The sequence below is a fragment of the Hakea prostrata genome, chromosome 10 (genome assembly GCF_041222555.1).
Source record: "Hakea prostrata isolate BN-2017 chromosome 10, UWA_Hpros_2, whole genome shotgun sequence".
In the NCBI taxonomy this organism is placed as follows: Eukaryota; Viridiplantae; Streptophyta; class Magnoliopsida; order Proteales; family Proteaceae; genus Hakea; species Hakea prostrata.
In genome coordinates this window covers 29,143,325-29,167,793 of record NC_142609.1, presented here as the reverse complement: position 1 = coordinate 29,167,793, position 24,469 = coordinate 29,143,325, and the positions used below count along the sequence as shown (strand labels likewise).

The following is a 24,469-nucleotide window of genomic DNA, read 5'->3' as shown; positions in this document are numbered from 1 at the left end:
CCATCCATTGGATGGTGTTTGCTTTCATAAACCTTCCATCCCTTTGAGCTGACTGGTTTCGGTTGAGTTAGAAATATGGAGACACTTTCCAGAGCTGGGTTCTTAAACAGCCTCAATTTTGCAGAGCTAACTTGCCCTACTCCACTTCCTATCGGAGCACCTCCATTTCATCGTTATGCCCTGTCAAGGAGAAATCTAAGAACTTTTGTCTTCAGAAACACTCTTTCTGGTAATTAGGGACTTTTTTTCTTCTTCTTATTGGGTCCAATTACAATAGTCTCTTTTCTTGACAAATGATGAGCATTTTTTGGATGTGGATGGTTTTGTGTGCCTTCTAATTTCTGTGATAAGCTTCTGTACTCTGCTAGGTTTATGTTTTTGTATTTTGCATTTGTTGGAAGTTCTGTCAAATAGAGTAACTTGTACTGCATTTTGGCGTGAGACCAACTGTTCATGTCTAACGTACCAAATATAGGCGAAAATGATACACCGATTACTAATCATGCAGCACAAATTAGTATCAACCCTAATCTTTAGAAATGCAGTACTGATATTCAGGAATTCAGCTCTATTTCACTTTATCTTAAATGTGGTGCTCAAGTTGATCATAGTAAGGGATATGAGGTGCTTTATTTCAGCTTCAAATGTTGGGTACGTGTTTAGTGAGTGCAACATTTCCCATGCTTACTTGTTTGGTACTTCTGATACTGTCCTGCCCATGGTCAATATTGCCATGAGTCTTGGCAATTGACTGGCTTATATATTTGGATCCCTTTATGGGTTTCTCCTATTCTATTCCCACATCTGATTCACTCAAGTTGATGAATTTGGTTAAACTCACATTTTACTGTCTTTTTTCTCATTTGGGGGTGGGAATGGAGGTCGAGGTGGGTTTTGTATGGCTTAGAGTATTGAAGAACTTTTTCCCATTATACATCAACAAATGTAAGTGCATGCTTACACATTGTAGCTAGCTCTCTCCTTGACATTGAGAGAACATCCTTTTAGGTTAAAATAGAAGATGCAGAACTGTCAATTTTGAAAAGTCCACGAAGATATTGCAATATTGATTGGCAACTTACAGGAGTAACACTGGTGCTGCTCTTTGCGAATCAACTCAAAGTACATGCAACGCTTATAATTTTATAATTATTGGAAGTAGTCTTACAAGCACACGAGCAATACGCATGTATGCAAAGACGATACCCTTGATTGAGCTAAATGCTGCCCAGCTGGCAACATGAATTAGTCCCTAGAACCTATAGTCAAACCTTTATCTTTATAATGAATGGTAATTTAAGCTAAGAGCCTGAGGCCAAGGATGCCTTAGAAAAGAATCTAGCCACCAAAAATCAAAAACTGGGATAGAAATTAGCAACTTAAGGCCTGAATGAAACCAGCCACCAAAACTATGACCAGCCTCAGCTTTGATGGAGCTTGCATGACAAGGAAGAACTGCTGCAAGTTTCAATCAATTCTAACGGCCAGATTGGAACAATATGAGGGTGGTCACCGGCATATGAACTTAACTCAGAAATAGAACCTTTGGTTATGAGATCCAATCAACCAGTTGATTGACTCCCAACTTGGATTGAGTGGAAGCCTCAAGGGGAGGACGCTTTGTTGCTTTGCTTTGAATGTGATGCTATTATGGTGGCTGGGTTCCAGTTATGGTGACAGAATATAGTAACTTTTGATTGAAGAGAGTGATGAAGTAATGGATGGATGGTATGATGGATCGATGAAAAGGAGGTGAGATGGAATGGAAATCTAATTAGATGGAGGGATAAATTGATGGTTTAAATCAATCAAAAGTTTCAGTGACGCATCTCATTAGTAGAGAACAGTGGCATTCCTAGCAGAACAGCTTGAAGATGGAATGGCATCAGGTGGAGGCTCTCTTCAGTTCAACAGCACAAGCAATTTGATGGTAGCTTTCCTTGTCCTGCAACAACTGATTCAGTATTCAGAGATGTAGAACTCAAATAGGGAAGGAGCCATGAGACTTTATTTGGAAACTGGATTAAGGCTGTTATCTTATACTTCAGATGGAGTTTTTAAACTCCTATGATTGAAGAGACTTGAAATTACGTGGAGGTTGCTTGGACACTTCTTCTTCTAGATCCCTATTGGGGTTGGCTCTTCACATCCAACTGACATTGAGTCCAGTCCTTGTTGGCTGCCATTTACAGGAGGATTTTGATTGAACTATGTTTGGCCATAAGTACAAAGGTCTCTTGGTAATTAATACCATACACTTGACTGTACCTGTTGGTCATCAGTTGAGCCTTGTATCATTCCACAGGTTCATCTAATTGATACTAAATTGTATAAATCCACTTGTATCCAGCTGGAGCTCTCCCCCTAGGGAGATAAACCAGCTCCAAAGTCCCTTTTTTTTTTCAATTGTCATCATTTCCTTGAAAATGGCTTGTTTCCATTTTAGGTCAGGCATAGCGTTAGAGAGATTTCTATTAATGGAAATTGAGGAGAGAGCAATATCAAAGGCAGAACCTGTAGGAGACAGAGCATTATAGGAGACAAATTGAGAGATGGGGTTACTCTAAGCCTCTGCTTTCAAAACAATAATAGGAAGAGCTAACTCAGACAAGGGTGGAGGTGCGTTAAGTGGCTCAACAATAGGAGACTTAGGACGTGGATCTGAAGAGAACTCTTGGCAGGTCTTCTTTTGATCTTTTCTTTGTTGTTCCTCTTGTACACATTGTTATGAAGAGGATAATCTATTATATTCTCCAAACCAACTTTCCTTTGACCTGTATATTTCCCATTATCAAGGTCATCTTTTTCTTTGTCTTTGCCAATATCATCATAAAGGGATAGGTAGGTAATGGTTGAAGAAAAGAAATGCCAATAACTCTTTACCTCACTATTCTCTTCCTAAAGAGGATGTTGGGAAAGAGAAAAAAGGAACAGATTTGAAGAAGGAAACATCATTGGAAGGAAGACGTCGATGGAAAGAGCGCTGGCAACAATCATACCCTGTAGAACAGGGGGAATACCTAAGGAAGACACACTTAAGGGCTTTAGGATTGAGTTTAGTCCTGGAGGATTTGTGGGCATGGACATAACACAACCAAAGACTTTAGGTGGGAGGAAGTAAGTAAGGAATTGGGGGGAAAGGATTTCCATTAGAGACTTGGAACCAAGAAGCTGTATGGGCATTCAGTTGATTAGAGAACTCACCATAAGAGAATCAACCTAAAAAACTTCGGGAACACGCATACCAAATAAGAGGCTACGAGTTTCTTCAAGTAAGTTTGATGTAGGAGAAACCCTAGAAACTAGGGGACCTACAAAATGGGCTACTAGACTTTTAGAATTAAACACCTATTCTTGACATATAGTAAAGAAAGGAATTTGCAGCACTTGAAATCTGATTAATCATGCATGTAAGACAGCTAAAGTAGAGAAATAAACACAATAAGTCTTACTGGTAAGCACAACTAAACAAGAATCAATAGGGAAACAAGGGGATGGGGATCTTGGCACCATAACACTAAATTGAATGCAAGGGTATTAAGAAACTTAAAGATAAATAGAGCTGTCCTAATCAATATCAGATTTCTAACAAGGAATTCAACAATTAACAATGTAAAGGGAGTCTTGGGAAGTTTTTGTTTTAAACAAAACTACTGCCAAATAATAAATGAGAAATATTTTGGGAGAGATAATGTTACCTGCTGATCTTGGCTGCAAAACAGGGGTTAGAAAGCATTTAGGAATAGAAATAAGAGAAAGAAAAAAATATGTTGAAGTAGTGGTGAATCCTAGGGAAGGAGAAAAAATATATTGAAGTAATGGTGTATCTGAGGAAAGAGAGTAGGTGATAAGAGAGAGGGAGGGAAAGAAAAGAAACAAAGAGAAGGGAAGGGAGACTAACAAAAGAAAAGCTAGATTGCCGTATAAGGGAAAGAGGGAAGAAAAAAAAAAGCAAAGATTTTTTTAAAATTTTTTCTGCTAGAAAATTATAACAACCGTGGGGTTTGGGGAAGAAGAAGAAGATTTCTAGGAAAGAAACTAGGTCTTTTTTGAGAAAAAAAAGAGTAGATCTTTGTAGAGGAGAGCAAGGGGAATTTTTCTAGTGGGAAACAAGGGTGAAAGGAGGAGAGAGAGCTTACTTGGAGAGAGGGGGAAGAACTAGTACGGTAGTACCGCCAGGAGAGAGATAGAGCAGTGTGAGCTTCTTTTCTAATTCTTTTTTTCATTCATTGATTGCCAAAAACGAATTCCATACAAGGTTTAAATAAAAAAATTGATCCCTCACAACCCTACATGTTTAACTCCCAAAATAACCTCAACTTAAGTTGTATATATAACCCAAACTTAAAATAATTCAAAATTGGGCCAAAATAGACTCTAGGTCCAACCCATAAAGACTCGAACATGAAATTAAAATATTTCAATAGTAAATTACTACCCAACCCACTAAGACTAAGGAAAATAACATGACAAACTGCCTATGAGCAATGTTTCTCATCGAACCATAGGATCCTAACAATCCAATAACCTCCGAACTCATCATCCATCCACATAGATGCTGTTGTGGGATGATCTCTACGTCGGCGTCGCCTGTAAACTTGGAATTGCTCACTGATGTCCTCATCAAAGTCTCTGTTCTTTTGCTTAGCTACCCCATTTTGTTTGGGTGTGCAAAGAATTAAAATTAAAATAGCTAGAAATAATAGAGTTGAAAGAAGAGAGAAGAAGTGGTGGTTGAGAAGAAGAGGAATGGAGAAGGAGGGAATGGAGAGTTGTGCAAGATGCAGCTCTCCCCCTCAACAATGTATTTAGTATTGAAAAGTTTTTAGATTAGAGAGATCTTCAAAATATCCTTAAATCCGGTTACAAGATCTTTGTGATTTTGAGAAGAGAGAAAGGAAAGGAACGAAGGAGAGAAAAAGTTGATTTTGTTTTGGAAGCTCTCACTAAAATTGTGAGCACTCCTATTAAAAACTCTTATTTGTTAGTTGTTTATAATAGGATTCCCAATAGGAATCATCATAGAAATTTAAGTCTGAATAGAACTCCTTATCTAGATTAATCTAGGATTAGGATTCTGCCATTGTGAGTTAGCACTTGTTACTAACTCACGATGGTTCTTATTCTCTTCCAATTTTGCCCTTCCTAAAACTCCCCCTCAAGCTGGAATATATATATTATTCATGCCCAACTTGTTAGTTGTTACAAATATAGTCAACCCTTGCACTCCCTAAAGCTTTAGTGAACAAATTTGGAAGTTGCTCTCTGGTATGCAAGTGGCTAGGGGCTTTGTTGTAACTTTTCACGAACAAAGTGACAATCAACTACAATATCTTAGTACGTTCATGAAAGACTGGATTGGATGGTATATGAACAGCAGCTTGGTTGTCACTCCACAACTTCATTGGTGAGTCATCAACAAATCCTAACTCCTAGAGTAATTGTTTTATCCATACCATCTCACATGCCGCAAGTGCTATAGCACGATACTTAGATTTTGGACTTGACCTTCCTACCACAGTTTGTTTCTTACTCTTCCATGAGACAGGGTTTCCTCCAACAAATGTACAATAGCTTGTAGTCGATCTCTTATCAATAGGTGATTCAGCCTAGTCAGCATCAAAGAATCCTTCAACATTCTTATGACCATGATTAGTGTAAAGAAGTCCATGCCCTACTGTTTTCTTAAGATACATCAGTATTTGAATAACTGCATGCCAATGTGCTGTTTGTGGGGCAAAAAAAAAAAAGACTCAAAAGACTAGTAGGAAAGGCAATGCCAGTTTGAGTTACTATCAGATAATTTAGCTTCCCTAAAAGTCTGTTTGTTCTTCTTTGGATCGTCAAGAATGGTTCCGTCTTCTGATAGTAACTTCAAATTGATTTCCATGGGAGTGTCTAGGGGTTTGGATCTTAACATTCCTGTTTTAGTTAGTAAATTGAATACATACTTGTGCTGAGACAAGAAGATGCCCTTTGTTGATAGGTCAACATTAACTCCTAGAAAATATTTTAGCTTGCCCAAGTCTTTTGGTTGAAATTTCTCTTGTAAATAGGTCTTTAACCTATAAATTTCTAAAGTTTCATATCCTGTAATGACGATATCTTCAACATAAACTACGAGAAATATTCTTCCTGCGTTAGAGTGTCCAAAGAATATAAAGTGATCACTCTGACATCTTGTCATCCCAAATTGTGTCACAACGTAAGTGAATTGTTCAAACTATGCTCTAGAACATATAATGATTTGCGGGGGTGGCAGGCCATACCCTTCTCCCCCTAAGCAACAAACTTTGGTGGTTGCTCCATGTACACTTCCTCATGCAAATCTCCATGAAGAAATGCATTCTTTACATCTAACTGAAACATGGACTTGGTTTCCAGCGAAACTTTGTCGAAATTTTGCTTTTATAAAGGATTTCTATACGAAATATTGCGAGATATACAATATATCACAAAATTTCACCAATTTTTGACAATATTTCGGTGAAATTTCAGTGAACCATTGCAAATTTCAATCTTCACTGGCATTTCATTTTGGCCAGCTTGAAATTTCTGAAATTGAGTTAGTGAAATTTAGTACTATGCTCCTAAAGGCATAAGGCTTCAGCAAAGGAATCCTGGTAGGGTGTAAAGAGGACCTCCAGACGACACAAACTCTGCTAACCCCAGCTTGAGCTGAAGGGATTGTTATGGAGAACCAAAGCAACAGGAAAATGGCCAGTTTAAATTCTTCTGCTGCTTCTTTGTTGTTTGAAAACACCTTCCCAGTCTTCAAACTGCCTTCATTAAGCAATGTGTGAGAGATTAGACTCCCATTAAACCTTATTTGTCAGGTACTTGCATATACAGCATCTAGTGGAATGCTTTTGCTTTGCTAGGGTTCCAAGAGAGGTGAGGAGAAACCCAGGTCGGTTGAATCGACTCTCAAACCTTACCTGCTTTGGTTCCAAGTTGGAAAAGAGACAGGAAGTTAGTCAAGGAGGAAGGAGTTGAGCTGAGAGAAGACAGAAGATGGAGACGAAGAGAGAAGAAGAAAAGTTGAGACAACAAATGTGAATGAGTTATTCTTCCCTTCTTCACCTACTTGATTCAAATAGATATATTTTGAGAATCCCAAGGGACCTCTCTTGGGATTAAGAAGTAAATAAAAGAAAGAAAATAAAAATGCAACTCTACATTACTCATACTAGACATGTGACAGAAGTACCCCTAATACATGGGTTCTACTTCCTGAACACTTCCTCCCCTGAGAATCTAATGTGGTTCTTTGGAGGTCTGCTTTGAAACCAAATATCATTTACTTAGCCTTGTATTCAGCAAGATACAAGCCTGTTGCATATAAAAGATTATCTTCGGGGCTTTTTCTTTAGGGTTTTTTTTCTTTGGGGGGGGGGGGGGGGGGGGTTCTTTAAGTTTTAAGCTCTTTGCTGCATAAGATTGCATGTTTAAAAATTCTATCATCACTGTGTTTCCTTCTCTTTTCTTTATCCTGTTCTAGGGAATGAACTTACAACAGAAGGTACTTTGCAAATGTTTCTGAGAGACAGACAGTTGAATGGAGATTTTATATCAAAAGCTACGGACTTTCTCTGGATGAGGGGTGTTTCAGAATCTGTCAATTCAGAGGTCAGAATATATGATGACATTCCTCAACAACTTGAGAAGGTATGATCTGCATGAATACCTCTGGTAAATTCTTTCTGAGGATTTGTTTCTGTAAGAAAATTTTTGTTCTAGTCCAATGAAATTGCCTGCTCACCAATGTCACCTTGTCTGTTCTCTTACAAAATGATGAAACTCTTGTTAGCATTTTTGCCACTATTCTGAAGTTTATCGATTCTTTCCATCTTGGATTTGTTACAAAAAGTTGATGGTTAAAAAGAATTTCTATACAGTGTGTACGATGGGAATAAAAAGGGAAATGAAGAGACGTCTGGATGCAGTTGAAATCTGCTGTCCACATTCATTTCAAACCAAGTCTAAGTATGTTTTAGTTCTGACTCTTCTGATCACATATCATGATCCGTCTTAATTACAGAGTATGGTTTTATTTCCACTGGTAAAAGGTCTTCCTAAAACAATGATATGCCTTTCCTTATTCATTCTATAGGGCGGGGCTACAGACTAACAGTCCAGCAAAAAATGGCCCTACCTCAACACAAAGAAAGGGGCCTTTTGGCAACTTATGAACAAAGCCTGATAAAAAGAAATTGTTTCAGAAACATCTACTATCACTGTAATGGCATAATAAACCTGAGTACTGATGGGTGCTATTTTCTGGAAAACTCTTAATTACATTTTATTAGAAATATTGGTGGTCATTGTGCATATAGTATTTATTCAGTCATGCATTTTGTGGTGTCCTATTTGTATAGACTTTTTGAATGGTATGAGAACTTATGTCTGAGTGACATAGCAGGCCTTTATTTATATAAGTAATATGACAAGAAGAAAAGAGATATTCCCAATGTGGGACTATTACAATAAGATATCCTAACAGATAATTCTACCCTTGATAATACTATTGAATTACAACGCTCCCCCTCAAGTTGGTGCATGGATATTTATTATGCCCAACTTGCTAATAATATCACTGAGAGTTTTGGTACTCAAACTTTTTGTTAGTATATCAGCCCTTTGATTGTCAGAGGTAACAAAGGAGATATGGATTAGTCTAGACTCAATCTTCTCCTTGATGAAGTGCTTGTTGATCTCCACATGTTTGGTTCTATCATGTTGTTCCGGATTATGAGCTATGCTGATTGCTGACTTCTCTTGAATACAGCTGGACAGGTGTTGCGAAATCTGGTCTAAGCTCTTGAAGTAGTTCCTTTAGCCGTAGCACCTCAAATACCTTGTGCCATTGCTCTAAATTCAACTTCAGCACTGGACCTAGCAACCACTGCCCTTTTTTTTTTTTTTTACTTATCCAAGTTGCCTCCAACTTAAGCATAGTACCCAGAGGTAGATCTTCTATCATCTAGACACCCTACCCAATCCGCATCTATGTATGGCTTCATCTTCATGTGTCCATGAGAGGAGATTAAAATCCCTTTTCCTAGAGTAGCCTTTAAGTAGCTTAAGATTCGGTTGACAACATTCAGGTGTGAAGAGTGGGGATCATGCATATACAAGCTTACAAGACTAACAAAAAATGTAATATCCGATCGAGTATAAGATAGGTAAATTAGTTTCCCTACCAACTTCTAATAGCCAGTCTTATCTACTGATCTCCTTCCTTTGTCTTCAAATGTAGATTGGGTTTATTGGGAGTCTCAGCTGGTTTGCACCCCACATTCCAATCTCAGTCAAAAAATCAAGAGTATACTTTCTCTGAGAGAGAGAAATACATTGGTCGAATATGCCAATTCAAGACCTCGGAAGCATATAAGTTTCCTAGTATCCTTGATCTTGAATTCGGTTCCCAAAAATTCTTCAGGTAATCTCCTCATCACTACTTCCCATGATAACATTATCATCTGCATAAAATAGTAGTACAATCATATGGGAATCCTTTTTCTTAACGAACAAGGTATCATCAGCATAGCTCTGTTTGTAGCCAATGGACGCCATGATTTTATGGAATCTCCTAAACCAAGCCCTTGGAGATTGCTTCAGACCATATAAGGCTCTCTTAAACCTGCAAACTTTTCCATGAGTTACAGTAGTAGCATATCCAAGTGGTTTGTGCATATACACCTCTCTTGAATTTCTCCGTGGTGAATTTTTTTTTTTAATATCCAAGTGGTTTATGCACACGAAAGAACTGCCCAAACTATATTCATCTTTGCAACTGGGGCAAATGTCTCCTGGTAGTCTATCCTGTAGGTTTGAATAAAACCCTTAGCTACCAATCTTTCTTTGTGTCTTTCCATAGTTCCATATGCCTTGTGTTTAATGATCAATTCCCCCTTACACCCAACAGTTAGCTTTCTTGTGTTTATGTTTTCTTTTGGAACAAATTAATCCAAAAGGTTAAATCTATGGCTTATGAATGTAGGCCCAAGCAGACTTTTTTTTTTTGTTTTTTCTTTTCTGGGGTTGGGTAGACCTCTATGATGTGAGGTGCAATTTGTGTTTCTGAGTTTGTTCGACTGGATTGTAGATTCTTCTATTTTGATGCACCAATACTCATATTGATCCTGACTATGTGCCTAATAAAGCGCTTTTTTTGGTTCTTTTTTTGAGGAAAAAGTAGAGAGAAAATCAATGATGAAACTGTAAATGAAGAAGTAAATATAATACCAATCGTAGTTGCTTGGTGTTGCCTTGGTTTTCTCCACCCCCTCAGATGCCTTGTCCTCTTGGTGCCTTGAAAACTATGATCCCAAGATATGACTTCTACTGCTTTTATTACTATGGATATCGGAACAACTGTATATGACCTGCTAGCTACAGGAATCAGGCTTTTCCAGGAATGGGAGAAAAGAAACTGAATGGCTAGAGGCTGAGTGTTCTTCTTGAGCCCTCAATATAGGTCGACTAGGAAGCTTAAGGGAAATCCATATATAGGCTAGTCCTTGGAGCAGCGATGATTTACCCTGAAAGAAGCTCCATAGCATATCATCAAATTTCTGACTCAGCACTTCTTTGCATAAAGTTTGATTGGAATAATCAGTTGATGGTACTCCAGCATTAGGAAAAAGTCTCCTTCAAAATAAATTGTATGGAAAGTCAATAATAGCTCAGATATCTTGTGGAATCTTTAGGATCAGACCATGAAATCTGTTTTACTTGAAGTAGTCTCTATTACTTGTCCTCTGTGAAGAAAAGGAAAAGAAAATAAGCATTTTGACATTTATGATGAAACTATGAACTGCTTGGAGTTTAAACATGTATTTTTCACAGAGGGCTCTTTGTGGCTTTACAGAAGACATATAGTCGCTGATTGACATGATGAGGAATTCTTTTTTGTAATGGAAATTCATCAGTTGAAAATTTTTTCTTACAAACTTTTTTTGGTACCTCCTTTTTTTATTTTTTTATCTTTATATGTTAAGTATTTATGAAATGGAAGTCAACTGATTTTCTGATCCAATATTCAACTCTGCAAATCTTTTCTAGGTCATTGAACAGGAAAATGATGGTGGATTTTTGAAGCTGAAAAACACCCAAGAGTGGGTCATGGGTGACAATGTTGCACCAATCAATAAGAAAGCCATTAGAAAGGTATCCCTTTGGGTGGTTATCCTTAAATTATCAGTAGTACTAAATGGTGTTTGATGTATTCCCCATTTATATGGGTAGCGATGGAAATTGAAGATAGTGTTCCTTTACTTTGGATATTTTTGTAACTTCTTGATATGTGTAATGACAGGAGTTGCAGAATAATAGTGAAAGAAGGAAGAGACTGAATCTTCTCCAATACGAAGCTGTATGATACTTCCTCTAAAATCAGATCCTCCCCCACCCTTCATTTCTTTGTAAAACTGCGTCACTTAAAAAATAAAATTCAGTGGATGCACATGGCGGAAGTGTCAAGTGCATGGCTTGCTAACCCTGTTTCGTTAATGATTGATCACATAGCCCATTTCCTGGTAGCCCCTATTGTATGAATTTTTACATCATGGGCTCCATGATCACAAACCACATAAACAAAGCTCATGATGATACATTGGACTCAACTAAGAGAAAGATAATTCAAATCTAGGAAACCATGTTAGTGATGATTATTGGGTTATAACTTCTAATTTCACCAATGATTGGTAAATTATGCATGGCACCAGCCAGCCCAAAGGTGTGGCCTATAGCAGAAAATTGCATTATGCGTCAGAAAGTTCTGTTAAGAGTTATGTAGATGTTACTTACCCTATCATTATAATTCTTTGTTTGTACATATATGTTTTTAACATACTGAGATGTTGGCTGAACCAGTATCTTGTACAGCAATAAAACGACTTTTGATCATTATGTAACCCAGGATCTGGGTTAGATTTCCGGTCTTCCATGTAGGGACCAGTGCTAATTGTGTCTGGTTGGTAGTAAAAATTAGGGTTTCAGTATCTAAAAGTCTTCTAATAAGTGCAGGAAGTTTTGAAAAATTTTATGGTTTCTTATTTTCTGCCAAAACAGTGACCTGAATGGGGGTGGGGAGGTTCTGGGGAGCCTATAGGTCTGAAACAGCAAGGGGCAGGGGTTCCTAAGGCTTGCCTGTTGTGGGAGCTGCTGGCTTGATGCGGCAGCAGGGATAGGGGGCAGGGGAAGGTGGGCAGGAGAGGGAAGAGGCTGGGGTTAAGGTGCAATGGCCTAGGGAGGTGGAAGAAGGGGGTTGCAACCTCTGAACTTGAGAATTGAAAGGTCTTGCTGGAACTGTCGCTGGACTGCCCTGAAGAGGAAGGAGAGTGATCACTGCAGAAATAATGCCACAAACCCAGCCGCAGGTCACCAATCTCAGGATCCCATGACTTCTCTCAAGTCCATTATTCAAACTATAATTTTATTCATCAAAATCAATCTGAAATTTACAACCATCGACTAGGCTATTTATAGCCTTGGAAACCCAAATTGACTCAATTACAGATTCCCAAACTAATAGGGATCCAACAACCTTGTTACTTGAACTCTAGTGAACAAATAAGGACTCAATTACTAATTTCAGAATAAAACTAGCTCTAAGAGATAAAGTCTCTTAATATAAGGAACTTTATCCAAACCTTATCACAACCAACCAACCAACTGATTGACTTCGTGTAAAATTCTTAGACAACTCACAATTGACTGACCAAAGTTAAAAACATAAAAAATAAAAGTCGATCCTTGACCCGGGGTTTGTGGGAGTAAAATTGGAACCATGTTTAGTCCTAAAAGGGGCTGGAAAATGACCAAAATGCCCATGGGGTAGTACGGCCAGCTTTGGAAGCTTCTTGGGTTTGGATTTTTGAGCCCAATTTTTGGGGTCCAAGTTCCAACCCAGGTTACATCAGATCTTGTAGAGCAAGAATGCTGCCCCATTGACCAAAGGATTCTGGAAATGATATAGCACTTTCGCCATGGTGGGTTTCATTAGTGACCAGGGTTGAACTGAATAGGAGTCCTGTTCCCCCCCGAAAAATCTAGCACCACTTTCTGTGGCTTTCCAGTTTAGAAGGCTTCAGATGTTGGGCATTCTGAACTGAGAGTCCACCTCTTCTCGGAACTGTCTGTTTTCAAGAGTATGTTAGAAACACGTATATAAAATTTAGCTTCCCCAATCCAGGAACTACAATACCAAGATGCGTTGGAGGCTACATGAACATTTTCTTCTGAAGTTTCTTTTGAAAGATAAAGGAATTCAATTTTGTATAAAATTCAAGGATATGCATCTACTAATGCTTTTAATATTTTCTTAAAACCTATTTTACAGTGTCAGATCCAGTGATGAAAGGATTACAAATAGGAATTATATTTGTGTTGAGGTGGACTGATCTTTGTCTCTTTGTCAGCTGAAGAAGGAGTTGATGCTCTTAAATATTGCCATTGGAGCTGCATGCAGTGGATATTGTTTGGTAGCCTTTTCAGTCCAGGTAGGGTTTTCAATAATAAAGCAAAATTTCTTTAGCTCCTGAAGCATTCGACTCCTGAGATATTTTTCTTCCCTCTCTCCTCTAAGATGAAATTTCCATAGGATATACCCAGATATTCATGAATAAATGTTTTAATCTACTGCTCTCTCCCTCTCTCTCTTCCATTCTCTTCTCAAATATTATAATCCCATTAACTATAAATTTTGTCAGTTACTAGTGGTTGCTGGAAAAGAAAGGACTGCCAATGGAGTGGAGTAAACAGAATTTTGGAAAAAGTAGCTATCTACATAATAAAATTCTTGGGTCACTCTTTGTGTCCAAGAAGAGAAGTTTAAAAATGCCTTGCCCATTTATCTCATGATCCAGTTTGACAGGTAACTATAAGAAAGGGATGGACCAAATTTTTGAGGAAGGGAGCGAAGGAACTAATGAAATTTATGTTATCGGCTCCTGAATAAGCCTCTCTTTTTTTTTTGTTTATTTTCTATTTAGATTACGAAAGTTACAAGGTACAGTGACTGGTGGGGATTTTTTGATGTAGACTATTCTACAAAAAAATTCTTCCAATGTAGTGGCTTAAGGGGACCTAAGTTTTTGTGATCATGTATGACCTTTTTTAGACCAAGGTTCTCTAACAAGCAGATAAGACAAGTTGAAATTATGGTGCTCTCATAGCATCGTAAGGATCTTGAAGGGCCATTCTAAATGCTCTTAAGCTGTTGTTAGTTGGGATAAAGGGAGGAAATGACTCCTGGAACATAAACAAATACCACAACAATGACAACAGAAGTATCAAACCTGTGAATTATTTCAGGAATATAAGGCAGCAATTGATATATTGATTATGGCCTAGATATACCTAAATCACAGAGAAAGTAATAAATAGTATGCTTTATTTCTCTAGATTTTTTTCCAAACTAGCAAAAGGTAATTATGTGAGTTAGTTTTTGGTGATGGCATTGAGTTATGAACACTGAAAACCTTGATTGAGTTATGCCCCAGATACGTTTTATTTATGCAAAATTTTATGTTCCTTTGGTATAAATCACTTCAAGTATTGGCAGATGACTCATCCATGTCGTTTTTGAAATGGATAGGCTGCCATCAGTTATGCTTCTGGAGTAATTTTCAGGTTAGTGAGAATCTGCCTTTCACCTTAGCTGGGGCTATATTGTATTGAATAATTGAAGTACTTGATATAGGAGGGTTGAAAATTAATGACTCGAAAATAAGTTACCTAAGAAAAATTTCATTTCAAAATGTTTGTTTCTTAGCTGGAAGCTCTTAGTGCAAAAAGGTCCAGCATGGCAGAATGAGTAGGGCCTATAATGAACATGTGGTGGTCAATTATGGCTCAGAGTTGACCTGATGGTTCACTAAGAACCTGTAAAGTTTCAGTTCAAATAAGTAAGCAGAAAAACATTTGGAAGTATGTTGGTGAGGTCCAATATAACTGTATAAGGTTTACCATATGGTGGGGATTGGACTGCTAAACATAAACCTAGACAGTCAAGGCAGTTTCTATTTAACCAGAACTGGCCATGTGACTCATAACCATGTCCTAAATTTTGCTGAAATCTTGCAAAATTTCAGTCATTTCCAGCCTACCGTGATGAAACATTGTCAAAAACGAAATCGAGTCAGTTGATTGAATTTCAATTGATGAAATTTCAAGAATTTCAAGGGGTCGTAATTGTAATTGTAATTGAGATTCAACTACTTCTCAGTATTTGTTCTTGCATGTTAATAATGTTTTCTTGTATATCCTTGTTTAGATTTGTGAAAATACATGATCTAGTTTGGTCCTCATACAACCAAGCATGCGAATCAAGAAGACTAGTTTGTGTTAGGTTTTAATTAAAAAAATGATGTTGCCATTGCATTTACTGGCCTCAATTTTAAGTGTACACAAAAAATCAGACCTAAAACCTACTTAAAACCCACTGAAATGTGCAACCAAAAAATGGTACAATGATATACAATGTTTCGCCAAAATTTTGGTTGAAATTTTGTGTAGACATAGAGATGAGATGAAATTTTGAATTATGCTCCTAATTGGGCTCAGATTTTTTTTTTGGATGATTAAATAATTCATTACCAAAGAGAATAAAAATTACAAGAGCACAAGGGACAGAGCCCAGATAAGCAAGAAAAAGAGGCCTTAACTAACAAGCAACCTAAGAGGCAATGTGCCTAGCAAAACCTTAGAGCAACAATTATAGCACACTAGATATGCAAGCAAAGTGGTCCAAAGCCAAACTGAGAAGAAAACTAAGTTGACATTGAGCCAAGCAACTATTTAAGGGCAACAATAATAGCAAACTGGTTACACAACACAAGAGGTCCAAGGAAGTGGACTGAAGGTCCCCTAGCTAATCCAGCGCTGACTCCCTCTTGATCGAAGATAATAGAAGCCATCCTAGAAACATAGCACATGGACCAACGCAGCAGCATCACATTTGCAAGGGAAGGTAGCAACACAAGAAAGAGATAAAGAACGGAGAATATAATAGACTCCAAAATAATTGGAGAGATCAAAATCGATAGTCCACATGGCTTTCCCCCAAAGCCAGAGAATCCATCAATGGCTAAACCCTCGACAAATTGGAGTGAATCCCAGAAATAGGAAGGGAAGAGAAGGAGAAGCAAAGGGAGGAAGGGCTGGAATCAACACAAGAGAGACGATAAGAAGAGAAAATATGAGGGTTGGAGAAGTTCGGAGAGTTCAACAATGATGGCCCTCATGGCTTCCCCCAAAGCTAGAGAGACCATCAAAGGTTGGAACCCTCGACGAACAAAATGAAACCATGATACAGGAAGGTAAGAGGGCCAGAGAAGGAGAAACATAGGTAGAAGAAACATCTGGATCTGAGAATGAACTCGATTCGGAGAAAACAACTATACTGGCCCTCACGGCTTCCCCCACGCCAGAAAAGCCATTAAGGACAAGAATCCTCGACGAAGAAGCTGAAACCAGAAACAGAGAGGGGGAGAGGAGGAGGGGAGAGAGAAGGAGAGAAGAGGAAGGAGATGAGACCATAATTGGGAACCAAACAGCACTTAGGAGATCGGCAACAGTGGCCCTCAAGGCTTTTCCCCAAAACTAGAGAGACCATTGAAAATAGAAATCAACAACGACCAAATACGGAACCCTGAAATGGCCAATCTAAAAAAAAAAAAAAAAAAAAAAAAATTTCATTTTTTTTTTCCGGACAGAGAGGAGAGGTAGCAGGAAGATGGAAGCAAGAGTAGGGAAACAGGGAGGAGATGAGAACGAGAGGAGGAGAAGCAGAGGGAAAGAGAGGAGATGAGAAACAACATAGAATCAGATAGGAGATGAGATTGAGAGGAGGAGAAACAGAGAGAGAAAGGAGAATCATAAAGCAAGAAGCGAAGGGGGCAGAGAGACACGGTGGTGACCCGTGTCTCTCCGCCTCCAGAGTCACTCAACGCAACCAAAACAGAGAGACGGAGGAGGAGAGATGCAGAGAGAGGCTGTAGAGAGATCGGATGCAGAGTTCGGTTGCCGAGATCTGACGCTGTGTCGCTGCTGCTTCACCAGGGCGACCGAGAAGATGAAGACGATGAAAGCTTCCTCGCTTCTACTTCTCCTACTTCTGTCTTAGATCGATGTTTTCTCAGTAATCAGACGAAAATGTGTCGGTTTCAGAGTTCTGAAATCACCGGAAAAGCCGGGCTCAGATGTTGTTAGGTTTAACAAGTAACAAATGCATGTTCTTGCACTTTCCCTGTCATTAAATGAAAAAGAAAAGAAAAAAGATTTCTCCAAACTTTATCTTGGGAGTTTGTCTCAAGATGTTTTTTGTTCTTTTAGAAGTTTGGTATACGGCTTGACTCATGCGAGTTGCATTATGTCATGCCTAGGAGTTCTCTAATTGTGTTTTGCATATTGAGGCCTAATTGTGTTTATTTAAAAGAGAAATGGTTTTTATAGAAACTTAGTTTTCCATTTGTTTCATTTTGTTTGTACAGCTCTCTGTATCTTCAGCTCTTGTACCGTTATGCTGACAGCTTGTCCAAGGAAAATGTGCCTCAGATTTTCATGCTTAAGAAGTCAAAGAAGTTGGTTTGCCATTTACAGCTTCATCCTTGAGCTTTTGCACTGTGTTGTAGATTTTATTAACTTATTGTAACTTTTTATTCTCATCAGAATTGGTACAAGAAGCGAGGACCTAAAGAATCTATTGGAGAGATATATCAAGGGTAGCGCCATGGCTCTTTCAACTCCAAGACTTGTGATCCCTGCAGCAATATATGGAGTTTGGGTGCTGTCCCAGCATTTATCCAATGGTTTCTTTGATTTCCAGGTTTTCACATAGACATTCTATTCCCTTATTATTATTATTTTTTTAAAAGGCTTATCTTTCCCTTCTTTGATTTAGTTTAAGAGACTTACCCTTCATACTGGATGCCTTAAAAACAATAATTAGAAACTGATGCAGTCCACTCTTGCAAGTAGCCTATAATGAATTACATAAAGGGTTCCACTGTTGAACTGATGATCGGAAGCAGAAAACAAGTGTCTAATCTTCTTAAACCTGGACAAAGACCTAAACAATGCTAAATTAGTGTTTTATATTTATTGATTTTGATGTGATTGTACTCACTATATCTACTTGGTCATCCTTGAGCTAAAATCTGTAAATACAGATGAAGCAACTGTTGCCATGACTTCAAGAAAATCCTGGGGACGATATTAGTGGCATTGACTCTTCCTGTTGTTAGAGAACAGAGATATAAACTATCCCCATATTGAATTAAAGTACAGACTTTCATAGTTAGGGTGAAGTATGAAATTCTAGGCAAACCAAAAGTAACTGACATTCATCAAGGTAAACTTGGTAGTGGGATGATGAAGTTCAAGCAGCTATGGAAGCTAAGAAACATTACTTTAAAGCTTGCAAAGGAATAAGGAACCGGGGGGGGGGGGAGGATGTGAAAAGGCATACATTTGCTGGAAATAAAGCTAAGAAATCTTGAGATTTCAATGACAATAAAGGCACAGAAGATTGGGGAGGGGAAGTTGTATAAACCAGCTAAAATAAGAGAAAGGAAGAGTGAAGATTTCAACCATATTAGCTGCATTGAAAGGAAGATTCAAGTTCTCGGGAATACAGTTGCTATCTAAGAAATGGTCTAAATTGGGCACAAGTCAAATTGTAGCCTCAAATCCAACCACTTAAACACCCTCACCTGGAGAGGAAATTCAACTAACATGCATGTACAATGTGCTTCTCATGGTGATGTAACCACAGATCTAGGGTGAAGGGTAAAGCTGTTATTTTCCTAGAGTGTGGCTGCCCAGGAAATTCCAGCAATAGGTAGAGGGGTTTGTTAGGGTTTTAAAAGCAATTCAGGCCTGTTGAGAATGGCTATTGGTTGTTGAAATTCAGATTTGAAATTTGAATTTTAGGGCAACTTCTGGCTAGGGTGGGAGTGGGGCTAAGCTTGCTGTCCTGCAGATCAGACTTGAGTATGTAGTTGATCTACAAGTCAGAAATTGGTTCAGAGAAGGAAGACTGAGGTTTAAGCAATTAGGGTTTTTCTGAAATTTAACAAAATTCTGCAAATCACCTGAAGAAGATGAAGTGCAAGAAATTCTGAACTCCAGAAAAGAGGGCTGCTTTGGGGAAACTAATGTTAGGATTGATACTTTTGAGGCTTTTGTGATTCTGATGAGGGTAGAAAGGGATTGAACAAAATTGGGAATTAGGTTTCCTAATGGGGCTGGGATTTGACTGCCGTGGGAGAAAAAGAGGGGGAGGGAGGCTTGCAGGTGCTAGGGTCAAGGCTAGGACTTGAAGGAAAAACATAGGGGAAGGGGCAGGGGTGATTTGCAATGGGGGTGGGAATGGTTTCCTAGGTCAAACAAAGAGGGAGGGGGCTGGGTATGCTACGGTTACTAGGGGAGGCTTCTAGGGTTGTGCAAGAGAGGGGGGAAAGTGAAGATGGCCTGGTGGACTGGATTGCTTGGAGATTGAATGCTTGGCTGTTGGAAGATGAACGCTTGCTGGAAATTTATTGAAGACTTGAATGCTTGAAGACTCAAAGCTCAATAGACAACTGCAAGGTACCCCTCAAAGGAACCGTGCGACCTCTTAGCAAACACTCAATTCCTTAATCAATCCAAACTGAAAATAACTTGCATGAAAAGGCTATTTAGCCTGAAAATAAAGAATTTGACTCAAACTGGGATCTCCTTATTGATGGGGTCCCATTACATATAGGACGTTGATTCTTATCCAAACACTTGAAAGGGGAATCAAATTACTACAAAATTTCAACCCTTAGATTGGAATCACATTTTAAGTTACCCTTTAAAGCACATGTTAATTAGATAACTTAAGACTAAAGCAATCTATTGAAAATCAAGCTGATTCTTAAACAAAACCAAACCTGACTCAACTTAACAAACTGGACTCAACCAATGTTCTGGAAAATCCTAAAATAAATTTCAGAAATAAATTAAGGGCTAAAATGCCCAAGATACACCCCAAGTAGGGTTGGCCAAGCTATTGTGGTTTCTTGGAGCCATCCTAGGGGCCCCACTTGAGCTTTGGGCTAGGGGGGGGGTCCTTGTGTTCATGTCACATGGTTCCGTGCACCTGAGTCCTGGATTGATATGTTCTACCACATGGGCAAGTCCTACTTCTTTGAGCATTGTGTGTATGGAGGTCTAGTGGTCTACCTATTCATCATTTTCATGCCAACATGATCTACCACATCTAGGGGGCCCACCCACTATTTTGCTCATGGTTTACCATCCATAAAACCATTTGCATTGTTTTATTCATGGTTTTCTGGTTGTCCCAGGAAATTTTGGAATTATATACAGAATTTTGATACAGAATCAAACAATAAAATCAGACTAAGCACTAGACAGAAACTTAAGGAATTGATATGGAATAGTAGCGAAGAAAAAGAAATTGCAGGGACTAGACCTTAGAACCCACCAATGCCTAGATGAGTCTAACCATGACAGAACCTCCACATTTTTAGATCGTATATGTGAAACACCGAACTCTAGCTGCAAGCCTGCAAAAACATGTCATAGGGAGCATGGTACAACTATTCAGAGAGCTAAACAGTAATCTTGAATTTAGAAACTATTCTAGGAGGAGCCAGAACAGAAAGTAGAAATTGTTCTGTGGCCCTAGTTTCTGACAGAAAATAGAAACTCGTCATCTGCTAAGACAAACCTCTCTAGTCACATGAATTACAAACCAATGAAAACGTAAACTGGAATAAACGAAGAAAGGAAAACCATCACAATGCAAAACCAGTTGGACATAATCTTTGTTTTCCTGCATCATGCTGGAAACTAGCATCTTTCCGTTGGACATTCAAGTTTGACGGTGCACTCCTGCACCTTTACAGACAAATATTAGTTTACAGAAAGAACGGTGGGGAGAAAGTAAGAGAAGGGATGGTGGTACAGACAGGGAAAACTCGGGCTTCAAGTTCCTTCCATTATGAAGTTTGGATTTTCAGATGGAGTTGAAGAAATCCATTGACTTTCTGTATAAAGATTGGAGAAGCTAGTTAGCTTTTACCTGCAGAGTTTAAGCATTGTAATGGTGGGAGCACAATTGTCAAGGCATCACCTAGGCAACAAGGTTGCCTTGCCCAAGGCTAGCATTCACTTTATGCATCAAGGCATCCATATCCAAAAGGAGAAGGAAAACACCCAGAAGATGGCATTAATATTGGGTGCCTTACACACTACCCTAGATGACACCTTAGCATCATAGTGGTTGGCCATCACCTTGACTCGTTTTGGTGTCATGATAACTTTGTCCACTGTCATGTCCATTAAGTTATTTACTTGTGTCTAGGGATGCAAGTCTTGATGGTTTGAACCCACCTTGACCTACCCTAAGCCCGAACAGGGTTTGGGCTCAAAATTCTGGCTCTAAGGGTCAGTTAGGGCTGGCTCAGGGTTAAGTGTTTGACTAGGGTCAGCAATGTGTAGTTCTGCCCAATTCTACCATCGTTTAGGATATTTTTGTACAAGTAGGGCAACAATATGGAATTATGCATTGTTTTGTTGTTTCATGATTAGGATCGGGTTTAGGGCTAGGGTCAAGGCTAAGGTCAGGGTTAAGTGTCTAACCTGGCCCAGCTTGACCAGGCTATGGTATTTAGGGTCAGGGTCAGTTTTTAAAATTCTAGGCCCAAGCTGACCCTGTTGAAGCCCTACTTGCAGCAATTAAAATTTTCTACAATCTTGTCTTCTGGGGCTCGAGCATTATGCATATTCAAATTCCCTTTCAGGCACATTCATATATCAAATGGCATTCTTGGCTGTTTTGCAGCTTTATGGTAAACCATTTCTCTTTAGTTTTTTTCTGCCCATATACATGGAACTCAAAAACAACTAAGTTCCGTTATCCTATTCTATTACAATTTATCACCAAAACGAGAGCCTGATGATTCCAGATTCAATATTTTGTCTCATCACAGATTGTTCCAGCAATGTTTGGGATGTTTGCCTATAAGGCTGCTGCTTTGGTTCAAGTTTATAGGGATAATGAGGACCTGAAAATAATCTTTCCAGACAGCGAGGAGTAAGCAATTGAGTCGGCAATCTGATCCTTGAATTTTTGAAAGCAGAATTTGGTGCCTGTATGGAGTAATCCTTTGTAGATCTACCAGGTACCCAAATTCACGTATCAATGTATGATTTCAGGTGTAACTTGGTAGCTTGGAATGTTTGTCGGATTGTTAGATTGACAACCAGAACATTGTTGTTAAATTCCACATGTAATTAATTCTGTGGGGAAAATTTTTGTTGTACATCAAAATGAGAGAATGGCTGCATTTAAATGCTGTGGAAAGTCTTGACCACTGTGAATCTAAGAGCTGTCTGGGGTCATAGGTCAAATTGCAGATCCATTTTAATCCATAGATGCCACATGAATTGCCATGCCTTCATATGTGAGTCCTGTTGGGTGCCAAAAGGAAGCCAATATCCATAAAAACATTTTGACAACAAGAGGAAATCAAGATTGAAAATTGTTGACGCTGATCTTAGGATGAAACTGTCCTTGAATAATCGCACTAATCTTTCTATTTGTGGTACTGTTCAAGCTTGTCATTGAGCTATAGAGGAAGACCATAAAGATCTAAATGGGGATACTGCAAAACATCAAGTTATTCATGTGACTTCAATTGGTTCTCTCCCTCCTATGAATATAGATAACTTTTTTATCTGTGGATGGAGCTCGGAAAGTTATCCTGTTGATTTGGTTGAGGCAGAACAACCAACATTCACCAATGGTAGCATCCATTAAAGTCCCATCACCAGCAGCGAGAGTAGTGCCAGCATCCTTGATTGTTCTAGCATTCCAACGCATTAACCCAGCAGTGAAGGTAGAGAGCTCGATAATCCAGCAGCCATTGGTCGATCCACTCGCATTAGTGGCAGTGGAAGGAGGGTCAAAATGTGACAAAAGTTCAGAACCTTGCTTTAAGCTCTGGGAGACTTGGCCCAACCGTGCCCTCACTGCTTTTGGTCAATGTCACAGCTTTGGTATGCACATTCTGGCAGACGAATAAAAGCCCTTTGCAGGGTGAAATCCTGTTCTAGAAGTGGTTGCTACTTGACTGGTGCTTTCACAGGGAGCCATAGTAAAATGCTGCCTTGTTCTGGAACGGCGAAGAAAATGGGGACGCTTCATTAATGGGAACATCAAACTGTTTATAGCCATTGCACTTCTCTTCAGGTAGTAGGGGTCTCATTATCAGAAATCACTATGGGGAGTTCATAGCAGTGTAATGCAAGTCAAGGAGTTTCTCAGCTACATGGAAGCAGAGGTAGTAGCTTGCATCTCTGGTGTATCATGGTCTTCTTTGATTCAAACGTTGTTTGTCTTGTTCAGTGTTAAACTGGATTGGTCTCTCTGTAGTATGCTGGATTAATCTCTTAACTTTTGTTGTAAACCCTATCCTCGCAAAATTTCCCTCCTCTCTCAATCTGGATTAGGCCCTTTATTTGATCATCCACCTCCACATCCAAACATTCTTTTTTAAAAAAAAAAAAAAAAAAAAAAAAAAAAAAAAAAAAAAAAAAAAAAAAAAAAAAAAAAAAAAAAAACAACCCCCCCAGCGATGAAGGAATCGCAGCAAAAACGCTTTGCAAAGTTTTGATGCAAGGTCCATAGAACAAGTTAGACACCTTGACACTCATTTTGTTGAACATCTAGGGTTTTTTTTTGACAAATTTCACCTTATGCAATGGACTAGGATCATTAGTCTACACTATCTTCTCTACCCTAAGTTAGTCAAACAAGTTCTTAGAGACATTTCCCCTAACTACTCTGGTGAAAAGAATTTATATCCAACTTTCACATCAGACCTTATTTACCTTCTTGAAGTTCCTAAAAATGATCCATTAAAATTTTGTTCTCCCAAAGGCAAGATTGATTTTCTATCTGATGTTCTCAAGCCAAAGAATTTCAGACTCTTGAATGTATAACGTCTACTCTTCCTAAATTCAAACCCTTTGTTTTCCGAGAAAACGGTGATGGGAGAAACATTGCCTTTTGGATAGACCCATGGATCCCAACTATTAGTGGGAATTTCTTGCATTATAGCCTGCGAACTCAGACTAACAAGGTTTTGGTATCTTAGTCTACTTTGTTGGTTGTTGGGGTTTAGCCACCTGGGATAGAGGGATGGTGATGGGGCATCTTTTTGGATTGCTATTATAAATAGCTATGATGGGTCCTTTTGTGATGTTTAATGGTGTTTGTATGTTTATGATCAAGGTATTAAACTTTGAACAAAATTTAACAGTATTTTAGGTGTTTGATGTGCTTCTTCAATCTCATTTTTGTCAATTACTTCTCTTTTATGGGTCCTTCATTGCTGTTGAACCAGCACTTGAGTTAGTCATGACATAACCCAAGCTTCATATAATAAGGTCAATCCAATCTAGAATC

At 38.7% G+C, this 24,469-nt stretch overlaps 1 protein-coding gene across 3 annotated transcripts; it reads left to right on the top strand.

Annotated features, from left to right (window-relative positions):
- LOC149002429 (NF-kappa-B inhibitor-like protein) lies at window positions 1–23,487 on the top strand. Of its 3 annotated transcripts, none has more exons than XM_089136192.1 (9): window positions 1–229; window positions 7,502–7,668; window positions 11,068–11,172; window positions 11,321–11,377; window positions 13,431–13,505; window positions 14,603–14,637; window positions 17,499–17,588; window positions 17,677–17,833; window positions 21,990–23,486. In XM_089136192.1, exons 1-9 carry the CDS (start codon window positions 76–78, stop codon window positions 22,095–22,097), a joined length of 948 nt encoding a protein of 315 aa, XP_088992318.1. In that variant the 5' UTR covers window positions 1–75; the 3' UTR covers window positions 22,098–23,486. The 3 variants fall into 3 exon arrangements, with proteins under 3 accessions (XP_088992318.1, XP_088992317.1, XP_088992319.1); XM_089136191.1 differs by having other exon boundaries at window positions 2–229; window positions 13,425–13,505; window positions 21,990–23,484; XM_089136193.1 differs by having other exon boundaries at window positions 139–229; window positions 7,551–7,668; window positions 13,425–13,505; window positions 21,990–23,487.
- The last annotated feature ends 982 nt before the right edge of the window (window positions 23,488–24,469 follow it).

Excerpts from the sequence above, each read along its gene's own strand:
- LOC149002429 (XM_089136191.1), top strand. The coding sequence starts at position 76 with ATGGAGACACTTTCCAGAGCTGGGTTCTTAAACAGCCTCAATTTTGCA. Across the intron at positions 11,378-13,424 it reads ATCTTCTCCAATACGAAGCT|CTGAAGAAGGAGTTGATGCT; the intron begins GTATGATACTTC and ends TCTCTTTGTCAG. Across the intron at positions 17,589-17,676 it reads ATGCTTAAGAAGTCAAAGAA|AATTGGTACAAGAAGCGAGG; the intron begins GTTGGTTTGCCA and ends TATTCTCATCAG.